The sequence below is a fragment of the Manis javanica genome, chromosome 5, assembly GCF_040802235.1.
Source record: "Manis javanica isolate MJ-LG chromosome 5, MJ_LKY, whole genome shotgun sequence".
NCBI lineage: Eukaryota > Metazoa > Chordata > Mammalia > Pholidota > Manidae > Manis > Manis javanica.
This window is the reverse complement of record NC_133160.1, coordinates 118079831-118092966: the sequence shown is the minus strand read 5'-3', so window position 1 is coordinate 118092966 and position 13136 is coordinate 118079831. Positions and strand designations below refer to the sequence as shown.

Genomic DNA, 13136 nt, shown 5'->3' with positions numbered 1-13136 from the left:
ACTTACTTCAGTATGACATGTTCATACATAAATCAAGGAGATAGGGCCTGGCACCGTAAGAAACCACATAGTTTTCCACTCAGAGCTATGTAGTAGCTTAAATTAGGTGGACATTACAGCTCAATAGCCCCAGATTCAAAACTGCCCTTTAATAAGCTTTGCAGCCCTGGGGAATTACCTAGACCCTCTCAGCCTTGGTTTTCTTATGCATGAAGGAGATAAAATTATGTTCATTTTTGTATTACTTTGTGGATTAGAAATAACTCCTGCAAAGTTTGTTTGCAAACTGCTTGATTCATTGCAAGAATTTAGTATGTTATTACTTTAGTAAATCTATGTAAGGATTTATCAGTAAATCAGTGGGCTAGCTACACAATGACTAGTTAGACATGGATATAATGATTTCTATCATTTGAGATTCTTAGTGAATGATAAATGGAACAATGAAAACTATACAGTGATTCTATTTTAAAAGTTAAAATCAAAAGTTAAGCTGCCGTTAAAGAAAGAAAATATGAACAAATAAAGTGGTTGATTAAGAGAATAGAAAGCAGCAACTGAGAATAGAAATTAACTGGTATGTTTTTTGCACTCTGTTGCACTTCAGTTGTGTTATTTTAGGCTCTGAGTAACAAAAGGACCAGGAAGGCTGAGAGAGGGAAAGAGGAAGAGTGAAATGATTTTTTAAAATTACTGTATTTGTGTCTCTTCGAGAGTCAGCTCAATTAGATATAGTGACATTACCTTTAAAATTACTTAGATTTTGAAACAAAACAGCAAGAGTATGGTTAATCTTGATGGACATTAAAACAGGCCTAGTGAAGAGAATTTGAAATATCTTTATAAAGAAATCTGTTGCTGTCATGACCTTCCAGTGGAAGCAAACATAACAACATATAAAGCATAACCTAAAGTGTTTCTATAAAATACTTAGATTTGTCCAATTATTCAGGTCAATGTAAGTGCAATATAATCATTAATTAGGGATTACTCACTAGCAACAGCTAAGATAGCACTTGAAAGCTTATCAAAATATATTCCAGAATCAAATACACATAGGCAGCCCTAAATTACCCTGAATAAAAAAAACGAAGAGTTCGAGAAGTCAGTTTGCCAATGTTAAGCAGTCTTTTCAAGACAATAATGCCTGACCTAACTGCAGTTTTGACCCCCACCTCTCCCCAGAAATGTAACCTTTAACCAGCCAAACTGGAATTTCCTGGTCAACAATGGAGATAATTCACTGATAGACCCTTCTATTCCCCTTAGAAGGACAACATTGCCTAAAAAATGCATTCTTTGATAATAATTTATTTTTCTTTGCTCCCTCTCTACTTTTAAAAACCTTTCCTTTCCTGCAGTTTGATGGAGCTGGAGCTCCCCTGTACTTGCTGGATGGGATGCTGCCCAATTTGATTTTCCAATTTATTCCATTTAATAAGCCAAATAGATTTTCACATTTATTCAGTTGAAGTTTTGTTAAGTAACAGATTTGGTGGCAGCACTGGGATCCACAGCAAACTTCTGACAGCAAAAAGAGGCATAGTACCCCATGAACCCTTTTGGATTCATGCCGTCTTTCTTGCAGTTTCCGAAGGCCACTGGTAAGTTCCTCTCAGTTTGAGCTACGCTCATCTACATTGAGCTCCTTATCTAATAGGATTAGTGGGTCAGTGTACCATTCCCCAGCTGCTCAGAATCTCTTTCCCAAGGTCCAGTCCACCGTCACCATTTATGGGATTTGCCAGTTAGATCCTTTCCCCATTTCCAGCCCACAGTTTCCATTAATAGTCTGCTGTTTTAGCCCATGCTAGGAATTGCTGGTGGCAGTTGTAGTTCTCCATTTGTATAGAATCAGTCTGCAGTCCCCATTGTTGGAGGTCTGCTGGTTTAATCCTTTCCCCAGTCCACAATTCTTTGGTTACTTCTGATGTCCACAGTTCTGTTTCAATGTTTACTTTTGGTTTCTATTAATGTGCATATGAGGTAAGAGCTAATTGCTACTGGGGAACACAGAGGCCAAAAATCTGCAAAAAATTTGTGGGAACTGGTTAAGCATTTAAGAGCTGTTAAAGCTCTCACCACCTAACTCAAAGATTCCAAGTGAATATAAATTGGTCACAGAATGAGTTAGATTGACTCTCGGTCACCCACTAACCTCAAGAAAACTTCCATGCAACGAGTACAATGTAAAACATGCATGGTCCTCTGACCCAGCAAGCCCTCTGTACCTTTCAGGTATTAGTTTGGCTTCCAGAGACCCAAAGCCTTGGCTAATGGGATCCTTAAATTTTAATCAGTCTAGTGCACCACTTTATGGCACACATGCTTACTTTATTTCTGAAAACTATGGTCCAGGAAGCTGTGACTATTTACAAATGTCAAAATTTTACTAAAAATAACCTAGAATTATATTGGCTATTATGAGAAACATTCCTTTAGGTAAGATCATTTAAGAAGTTCACATAAAAACAAAATCTTTAAAATAGCAAAAATAAGTTCATTGAAAGTTCCTTTGTAAAAAGCTGGTTAAAAAAAAAATAAGGTATCTCATTCTAAAGACCATGAGCCTGATGTAATTCCTATTGCTTCCCTCCATCCTTTATTTGAATACTAATCTAGCTATCCTCTGAATTGCCTTTTTACAAGGAGAGATACTAAACTAATTAGGCTTGTTTGGCATGTTAAATTACATGGGAAGCATTGTAAAGTAAGTAATACTAAACCTTCTTTATACTGTGTCTGTATAAGTTTTCCAGAAATGTGTACAATTCCTGGAAATATGCTGTCCTAATCAACAAAAGCCTGTCATGTTAGTGAATTTACAAAGTCACCTCCATATCTCCCTTCAAAGGAGGATCCCCCATTAGCCCCTCCCAACAAGACTCTGAGGGATTTTCTGGTAAACTGCTACATCACTATTTCTTTAACCAGTCAAGGAAAAGGTAAGTTAAAAAAAATTACAACATAATTTTTAAGTCAGTCTTTTAACATCCAGGCTACAATCCAATTGTTTGAGTAATCAAAAGCAACTATCTTTATATTACAAATCTTTACAAAAGTACAAATGCAGCTCTAGAGACAATTCATAAAAATTTTCAAAAATAAAACAGGAAACTAATCCAAATATATTTTTTAAGTTCACATGATCTAGGATAATTTTCAGTAAATAAAAGCTAGTTTAAGTTTGTTGGTTAATTTATACAGCTATGTCTTAGAGTTATCAACATTGAATATAACTCAGACATAAAACTTTATTCTTCCTGGGTTTGTTAGTCAAACAAGTTCATATTGTCTTTGTTACAAAATCTGTTAGCAGAAAAATTACTTAGAATAATGGGTGACTGTCTAATGTCTCATAAAGTTTTTAATCTAAATCTAAACATAATTGCTAAGAACAAGTAAATTGAATAGATGTATAAGATAAAAAGGTTTCAAATAAGCTTTTAAAATAGTTTCCCCAAATCTTTTTGATAACTTGAAACCTTCAAATTTTGCTAAGGTAAGTGATGAACTAAGTTCATTGAAATATCCAGATTATTTCCAAAAAAGATAAAATACTGAAACATTAATTACTGAGCACAGGCTTAACCAAATTTTGCTTCTTTTATAGAGGGACTATTTGTGTCTAGTAACAAACATGGTTTATGCCACACTGAGAAATTTTCTATGAAAAAAACACATTTCTAGAAATCATAAAAAGCATTTATAAGTGTTCTGATTCACAGAATGCTAATGTAAAAGATAGATCACAATTGTTTACCTTTTAGTTAAGATTCCTAAGAGCTAAGAATTCTAATATATATAATTAAAGCTACTAGAAATGATAAGGGAAACGTCTCTGTATTTAAGAAAAGTAGGATGTATGCATTTGGCCAAAGAAGGTATGAAGATTGAAAATGCATTCTTATTGAGGAAAAAGAAAGTAATTTTGTCCTAAGGTGAGGTTGGTTATTTAAAGAGGGAAAGTATAGGACAATCCAAATGTAAAAAAGGAAATTGTAAATGATTGTGGAAAAGGAATCTTTGAAAAAGAATTTTAATGTGCGGTCAAGTTGGCTAAGGTTAAAGTGAAACTAAAATGAAACTTAGTATCAAGAGGATGGTGGTACATAACTAGAACTTGAATTCTTTCTCTGCTGAAAGAACAAACTTTCCTTAGACTATTGGTCTACTCTTAATAAGAATTTGTATTTTCATTACCTTTACTGTAATCTTCCCAGAGAAATAAATATTCTATGTTTTGTCTGTATTAGATCTATGATTCCTTTAAAAAAATAAACAAAACAGACCAGAGTCTATTCAACATTAAAAGTGCCAAGACCTTTTACAACTGTTTAACTTTTTGTACTTGTCTGTGAAATCTTTACCAAAAATTTTGGTTGGATAACTAAATATTGTTACACAGGGACCTATGATCCTATTTGGCCAAGTGTTTTAGAACCTTTTTGATATTTTTGGTAAACTTCTCCAAAATCAAAATCTAAAGAAGTATTTTTGACCTTGAATTAAATGAAAATTTTCAGAGGGCCCTTGGAACATCTCAAAAGATTTATTCTCTCTCTCCTTATAAAAGGAGAGACAGTAAACTAATTAGGCTTGTTTGGTATGTTCAATTACATGGGAAGCATTGTCAAATAAGTAATACTAAACCTTCTTTATATTGTATCTGTATAAATGTCCAGAAATTATGTAAAATTCCTGGAAATCTGATATATTCTAATATGATGTTAACTCTTAGAATTCTAGGTTTTACAAAACATTCCTGCAAATATATTTCACTTCAGAGAAATTATGGAAAGGAATATGATTGGTAACCTAGAATACAGATTTCTGATAACTTCTAGATCACACAACTGAGCTGGGTAAGAATTTCCAAAACTAGCAGAAAAACTGGATTCAAAGAGAACAAGAATTAATAACATGGAACTAAATGAACAGAGGAAAACGATTATAATTTGTATGACTCTTGGTTAAAATAGTACTGGTTCTCTAGTATTTTGCTTTTCCAGATTTGAGAAACACTTTTCTCTTTTCCCTTAAGCTATCAACAACTTGTTAAAAAATACCTTTGTGAATAAAGATGAAACATTTATTTTTCCTCCCTACCTGATCCATCCAGATTTCAAAAACTTTGAAATTTTGATGGTGTAAGACTTATTTACATAAGCTCAATGAGAATCTGTTCTCCTTGTAATAGGACACAACTAGAAACATTGACTGTATTACTAAAGATTTGACTGGAATATCACATTTGAAATAGATGTTTATAGACCTAGATATGACCAAACAGTTTTAAGGAACTAAGTTTGATTCTGCAGAGCTACAAAGCCTTTAAAAAAAAAATCAATCTGATACCTTGCTCAAAATCTTCCAGAAAAGCAGTTTTAAAAAGAAACTTACATGGTCAATCATTATTCTTGCTACACTTACATAAACAATCAAGTGAAGTTTAATGCAAACAAATTAGTTTTACTATAAAAAAATAAAGTAATTGTAGAGAGAAGTTATGTTTACACCTTTGTCTATATTTGATTTCTAATCATGATAATTCTCTTTGAGGTCTATTGTATATCTGTAAATTGGACTGGATCTTAAATTCTTCCAGTTTCTTCAAAAATCTGGCTATGGCTCTCCAAACTAACATTTCCAGTCTTCTCCAACCCATAGTATTTGGAATTGGTAAGAACAAAATCTCCTTGGAAAGGATTATACCAGGTCTTCTTCACTACCCAGGTGGCAGCTAAACTTCAGGGACTTAAACCTTGGATATGCACCTTACAGTGAAGAAGGCTCCACCTGACATTTGATCCTATGCAAGCATTGGAGACCTCCAAATCCACCTGACATTTGGTCCTATATAAGCATTAGAGACCTCTGCAGCAAACTGACTAGGAAAAGAAGTATCTGTCATCAAGGCAGACTTTTCTCCCAACATCTCACAATAAGAATTCATACTTTAAACACAAAACCCTTTCTTCTTCCCTTTACACTGCCCTGGAAAGCTAATGCTATATTGTCCATATCTCCCAAGCCATTGCTAAGGAGGTTAACCTTTGCCTTTCAGTTTCTTGGATTTGTCATCAATATCCCCTATCTGTCTGTTAACAGTGCCACTTCAGTAAAGTGGTTTGTGTCCTGACAGGGTCTGTCTCTATGTTGGTTATCATTTTCTTTGGGTCTGTGAGTGTCCAGATAGCTGGCACACAGCTGGGCAATGCTATGTAGGTTATCTAACTGTTCCCCTAACTTTCCACCAGCAAACTGTGACATCTATTGGTTGACCTGCCTCTGTTTCCATCATCAAACTAGAAGACACCTACCAGGAGGCATTCCTGACTCAGCATTTGCATCCTTTGGCAGGGTTGTGCTCCACTGGCCACGAGCAATTGTAAATGAGCATACCGTCAAAACCTCTCCTTAACTCTTCAAGATATTGCAGAATCTGTTGCTAAGAGAATAACTGCCCAGCAAAAATCCATATACTCTCTGGCTAATGTTCTTGAGAACAGGATAGGCCCTGCTTATCTTTTAGACAAGCAAGGAGGTATCTATGCTGTGACCAACACTACCTGCTGTACCTGGGTTGACCCTTCTGGGGAAGTTAAAACTCAGTTACATATGATCACTAGGCAAGCCACTGGGCTTAAAAGGTGACTCCTTCCATGGGGTCTTTGTTTGATTTATTTGATTTTGGTTGGTTTAGGTCTTAGAGGCCATGGCTCCAAAGTGCACCCCAAACATTGGGAACCATCTAGTTTATAGTAATCATAATAATCTCCTTGATATGTTGTAATCTCTCAAAAGTTTTAAATGCATATTCACAGCTGTTAATCATAAATCAAATGATCCTCCTAAGAATGGAACATCAGAAAAGGAAAAAAAGGATGATGAACTAAAAAACTGTGAACCTGAAATTGTAACTTGTGAATATCCCAGAAATACTACATAAAAGATAAGCAAAACCTGAAGAATTACAGAGCAATAGCTGAGAATGGTGCTAATACCTTAAATTTTGGTCACAGCTCCCAATTAAGCTGAGAGTCTGATTAAAAAGGGAGAGTTGTTATAAAAAAAAAAACCTAGGCACCAAATAGAGTCACATATGTTAAGGTCCTTCAGTAAATAAAGACGTTATACTTAACGGTAGTTTCACCTCTACCCCGCCTTGCCTAGAATGTAACATTAAGCCAGCTGAATTGGAATTTCTTGATCAATGCTAGGTGGGAATGCCCTGATAGAATCTTCTGTTCCTTTTAGGAGGGTAAGCTTGATTAAACAATATATTTTTTGATAATAATTTGCTCTTTTCTGCTCCCTCTCTGCCTTTAAAAACCTTTGCTTTTCTGCAGCTTGACAGAGCTCTTCTCTACTTGCTAAATGGGATGCTTGCCCAATTTACAAATCATTTAATACTGTCAAATGTTCATATTTACACGGCTGAATTTGTGTTGTTTAACAGTATATAACACTTGCTGGTAAGTGCCTAGTTCATCTGTAAAAATTCAATTAGTATTAAAGTTTCTTAAAATACATGTAGTGCTATCAGTTTGAATTGAGAATCCTTCAAACAACATTATCGTGCAGAAATTCATTCTTGCAATTTTTTTCCCCCTAAAGATATGCCTTGGTTTGAAGGTCTCCCTGAGCATTACAAAGAACGGCTAGAATTTAATTGTGGTGAATCATTTCTCATTGTCTTTCAGATTTGGTGGTGGCCCCAGAGGCCACAAAACTTGGAAACCAGCCTTCATACTTTTTTTAGGAAACTGAGACTTACTTCTTAACCACAAAGTTTTAGTTTCACATCGGTGCTTAAATTTTATTTGAATTCCTTGAATGGCATGTAGTTAATTCTTTTGAAAGTTTAAAATTAGATGTGCTTTCTTTTTTTTTTTTTCCTTTATTTTGCTACACATAAACTGAGTATCTTTCTAAATCTTTCTTTTCAGCCCTGGGCCTAGCATCAAATGCTTTACTACTTTCTTGATCATAATCTCAGGCACATTACACAGCCACTTCATTACAAAAAGGGGTAGAATGATGACTTACTTCCTAAAGTTATGTGGCCTGAATGAAACAATGCCTTAAATTTAGCATTTGTGCTAAAAAAAATCTTAGTCATATATGATATCTTAAGGAGGGAATCTAATTTAAAAAATGAACAAGTTAACTAGATGGCATCACTTAAACCCACTTCCTTTCTTCTACTCCTCAGACAGTGGCCCTTGAGGCACCTGAGCATTGCTGCAGATGTTCCCCAAAACCATGAATTTTCCTCCACAAGTGTCAGTCATGTTCAGTCTCAAGGCACATCACAAATGATCTGGTATTAGCAATGTTTTCAGTACTAAAGTTCACGAATGATTTATTTTAAGAAATGCATGCATATAAAACTCAAGATTATACCCATAAAATTCATCATCTCTCCTCCCTTTCATCGAGTGGGAGCAAAAAAAGAGTGATAGCTGTCTCTGGAAATTGCGCATGTGCCACAGCAAATTCACCTCGGACATCACGCCTACAGTTGTCATCCGGCTCTCAGGCCGTTGTGGAAAAGGGGATGCCAGTGAGGTCATCTGAAAGATTCTAGCCAACCAAGATGAGGAAGCAGGGAAAAAGGAAGGAAAGAAGGAACATGGGAAAAAGAAAATTAGGAAGAAAGAAGAAAAAAAAAGAAGAAAAATATCCAAACCAACATGGATCACTCCTCAGGGAAAGGACCCCAGTGCATTTTCTTTATCTCCTTTAAAATTACTACTGGAGTTCAAGCACTATGGAGATATACACATTTTGTTTCACTTATAGAAGTTAATTTTATGTTACTTATCTGTGCTCAATGAGTGTCTAGTTTATGAAAATATCTGAGTATTATGGTCATAATGTTTTTCAAAGATCTGTTTTTCCTATTGAATGTAATGTGCTCATTTAATCAGTAAGTAATAATTAAAAATTTTTATGCAAGATCTGTACAAAGTCTTGCACAAAAAATGAATTACTCTGTCATGTCAGTACTTTTACTTCAGAAACAATAACAATAGTCTTATAGATGGCATTAGTTCTTAGAGATTCCTCACCTTTTTATTCATACATAAAAATATGTTACATATTTATACAAATCTAATATATAAAGATCAGTCATTAAAAAACCTATTTGTTTCTATAGTGGCCAAAGGGTAAAACTGTTATGAGCAATAGGTAATTTTTATGGATTATAAATATTTTTACTGGCTATGTTATTCTTTCCTTAAATGTTAGCCCAATTTTGGTAGGCTTTTTTGGTAGTATAACGAGTATAAAGCAAAATTTACCTGGTTCAACTTTAAACAAATATATTTGAAATCTGCGGAGGATTTTTTTCTTTTTTTCAGGTAAAGGCTGCTTATGAAGCTCCCTTGGGACCAGAAACCTATCCTCAGGCCACTTGCTCCAGGCAACAGAGTCACATGCAGACCTGTGCCTAAAGAAATAGCAATTTACCTGTGAAAACATGGCCCAATTAAGCCCTACTCAGCAAATTAAAAATAATCAAGAAATAGAATAGCAGATTTCAAAAGCTAAATCCATCGAAAGCATGAAAAAAGTAACCAAGGAAGTTTAATCCTAAAATATTTGGAATAATGACGGATTTGCACCTGAAATTTTAAAAGGGGAGAAAACTTTTTCTAGAAGCTTTGGTGTCAGAAAGATTTTCCTTTGGGAACTATTTCTGTGATAATAGTTTTTCTTCACAAGTTCATTACTAGTATTTAGAGATGTAATAATATGTGAAGCAATTACCACAGTGTTTATTACATAGAAAGAAATCAACAAATGTTAAATGCTATTACCATAATGAGTTTGAACCAAACACTCACAGCCTGAATTGAAAGCAATTTTGACATTATAATATCCAATTCCTAGCAATTAGCAGAGATTAAGGACTCACTCTGAGGTTCTTATTTCATTTCACTGCAGAAAAGCAGTTTTACAGAAAGTTGTCCTATTTATTTACTCAGGTGTGACAGTTTAAGACCTGACTGTATAGGGACACATTGAAATGACTTTGATTAGTGCATTCAAGCTAAAGTAAAGGAAATTCAAATTATATATTGAAAAGAAGTTAGTACCATTTATCATTCTCATTTATCTTTCTACATGTACAAAGTCTAGCACAAATAAATGAATTATTCTGTCATGTCAGTACTTTTACTTCTTACCTGGTCATTTGAATATGAGTGTTCATGTCTCTGGGCATCAATAAGAATATTGTGTTTTAGTAAAGACAAACTTAAATAGTCATTTTAAATCGGAGGAGTGTAATTTGATTAGAAACATAATATCATCAAAATCAAAGGATAAGAACATTTTTAGAAATCTGCATTACATTCCCATGAACAAATTGTTAAGAAAGATTAGTCTCATGTCTTATGACTGGGAGAATAGTGTGCTTTTATTACCAGCATTAATTTACAAGCAAAACACAATGAAACATGTGATTCTGAGACTGCCAGCATGGGGAAGGTTTACCTGGGAAATAATCTCACCATTATGAAAAGGAGCATTGTGATCATGATAATTATTATCCCAAGGTTGAGAATAAGTAGTTGATAAAAAATAAGCGATGAGATAAAAATGTGAACATATATTGTGACCAAGGGACTCTCCACATACATTCCTTTATTTCATTAACTGAGATGGTGCACATACTCAGATGTCGCTGAGTTTAAGACATGCATGAGTAGATTAAAGAGTTTTTCCAGATCTTCACAGCTTGGTTGCCTCATAAAATTGTCATTTCTTCATCCTCTTTCTTCATTTTAAGATCCAGTTTTAGCCAATCAATGCTTAACCATTCGTTTCTATCTTCATAGGATGGTTTATAATCATAGTAGTAGCTACAGTAGTCTCCTTTGTGAATGACAGAAGTCCATCAGGTCTTCATTTACATCCCAGGAGATAAACATCTATTTTTGAATTTAGGGGCAACTATTTAACATACCCAGAAGAGATGAAAGTGGAAATTGTTTATCAAGAGGCTGCTTTCCTAATTGCATTGCTATGTAGTCTCATTTGCATTACTTTTCTCTATTTATAAGCATCTTCACTGGTATGTGCTCTCACCACATCTTTCCTGGAGTGATGCAGCAGCCTGTAGTCTTAATATTCCTGCACTCTAGGTCCACATCTGTCCAGATATTTGTACAAGGTACAATCTAGTCATAATATATCCCTGTTCCCAGTTGATTTTTAGATAAAAAAGATGTTTAACATGAGATACTAGATATTTTGGGCATTTTCTTTGAAGTTATTCATTCTTATAATGTTGACATCTCCAACATTCTTTCGTGTGCTTCCCTACCTTAAATTTTAACTTTGAATCATTATACTTTGAATCATCAGTTGTATCAGCACAGGTGTCATTTTGAGACTCCACAACATTGGACACTCTGTTTCTCTACACTTGGTTTGCAGGAAAATTCATATTCATTATTTAAAAAGTTTCCTGTGCATCACCTCAACCCTGAAGTATTACCAAACACCACTCCCTTATCCTATCTTTGTTCTTTTTAAATATTTCCATTACCCACATAATTCATATTACAAATATTCCTTTTTATATCTGATGTCTCTGGTTGACTGTGAAATCCTTGGAGCCAGGAACTTCATCATACTCTTAGATGTTACGTCCTTATCTAAGGAAAAGCTAGTAAATAGTACAAAACTTATGAGATGAGCAATGATCAGAGGTTATCCATATACATGTTTGTCTTTAAAAACACATATACATGCACACACAGACAAACATTTATTTTAACAATAGGCTTGTAGAAAAGTTAAACTGTTCCAGCTCTTTCCAAACACCACTGAATTTTCTAGGCAATTTCTGTTTTCAATGCAAAATCTAAATGAGAACTAAATCTTATTTTTAGACTAAGATGTTTGTCACTATATGTTACCTATAAAATAATTTAGTTGGTATCTTCAAGTCCTTAAAATTATAAAACAACACCTTGTAGTTTCAAAGCATATTGCCTTTTACCTTCTTTCTTTATCAAATGATGGTAATAGTAATCAATATATAAGATTGAAAAAGAATAGCCTAGGGAAATAAAGAGGTGAGACACAGTCGTTTGTTCAAATTCAGATACTAATAAATAAAAATTGCTACATACCCAAAGCTTTACTATAGTAGGAATCCCACGATTTCCAAAGAGTATCAAACATGTAGTCCTGTAGATGGTAGGAGATGAAATTTCTTATTCTGTCAGTGAAAGACATCTGGTCCGTGAGTTCTGATAAAATAGCAGGAACATAGGAAGGAGGGTATGGTACCTTCCCACAGTGTTTTTCCACTGTTGAGGCTGGAGAAAACCTCAAGGAATATATAAATGGAATTTCCAGTTTTAAAGCTACTATGTCACCACAAGGAAATACTGGATCTGACAGTAGGACATCAAATTTGCTTTTCTTCAACTTTTCCATAAGCTTTTGGTTTTTGAGAACACCATCACAGATTTCTCTAGACACCATGTGGAAGTCCTTAATGACTTCGGCTATCTCCCGATAGAATCTCCAGATGGTTGAGGGAGATGGTCTATTTTCCATCCATGTCAAAACAAAGTCCTTGATAATTCCTTCTATTTTTTCTTTGCTGAAGCGCACCTTGTATATTTCAAATGTCAGAGATGGGATAGAGGTCGGCGTGATGAAAAGTGCACCAGAGGCAACTAGGACAGTCACATTATGTTCTTTTTTAATCAGCTCATCTATCACTATCTTAACATTTAACCAATGACTACCTTCCATTGGCCAAATAAGAACATTCCCACCAAGAGCAGTTCCTAGGAGACTTATCTTAAGAGATAATAGCAGAATGTTCTTGTTTAACATGATGTGGCTTGATGTAGATTTGATGAGATGTGACATAAATGGATTTTTCTGCTTTTCAGGGAAAAAGGAAAGGTAAATTACTTCTCAGTTTTGATTCAAACCATTGATACTCTTAATATCCTTCTCTCTACCAAATGATATTACTCCTGGTAGTTCCATATATTATGATAATTACAGGCTTAGGGGTAATATGTATCTTACCTCTCAACCTGTTGTTTTAACTTTAGTTGTGATTCTTGTTCTCTGATCCTTTTCTTAAACTT

The 13136-nt window shown here is 34.4% G+C and overlaps 1 protein-coding gene across 4 annotated transcripts in view; it reads right to left on the bottom strand.

Moving 5' to 3' along the window:
- LOC108388352 (UDP-glucuronosyltransferase 2A1) overlaps positions 1 to 12873 on the bottom strand; it is a 47424-nt gene extending 34551 nt beyond the window's left edge. For 2 of the 4 annotated variants that reach the window (XM_037026662.2, XM_037026663.2), the window contains exon 1: positions 12156 to 12873. In XM_037026662.2, coding sequence (XP_036882557.1) covers positions 12156 to 12873 — 718 coding nt within the window. The remainder of the gene's footprint in view (positions 1 to 12155) is intronic. The other 2 variants (XM_073237506.1, XM_037026658.2) reach the window with 1 other exon arrangement.
- Between the last annotated feature and the right edge of the window lie 263 nt (positions 12874 to 13136).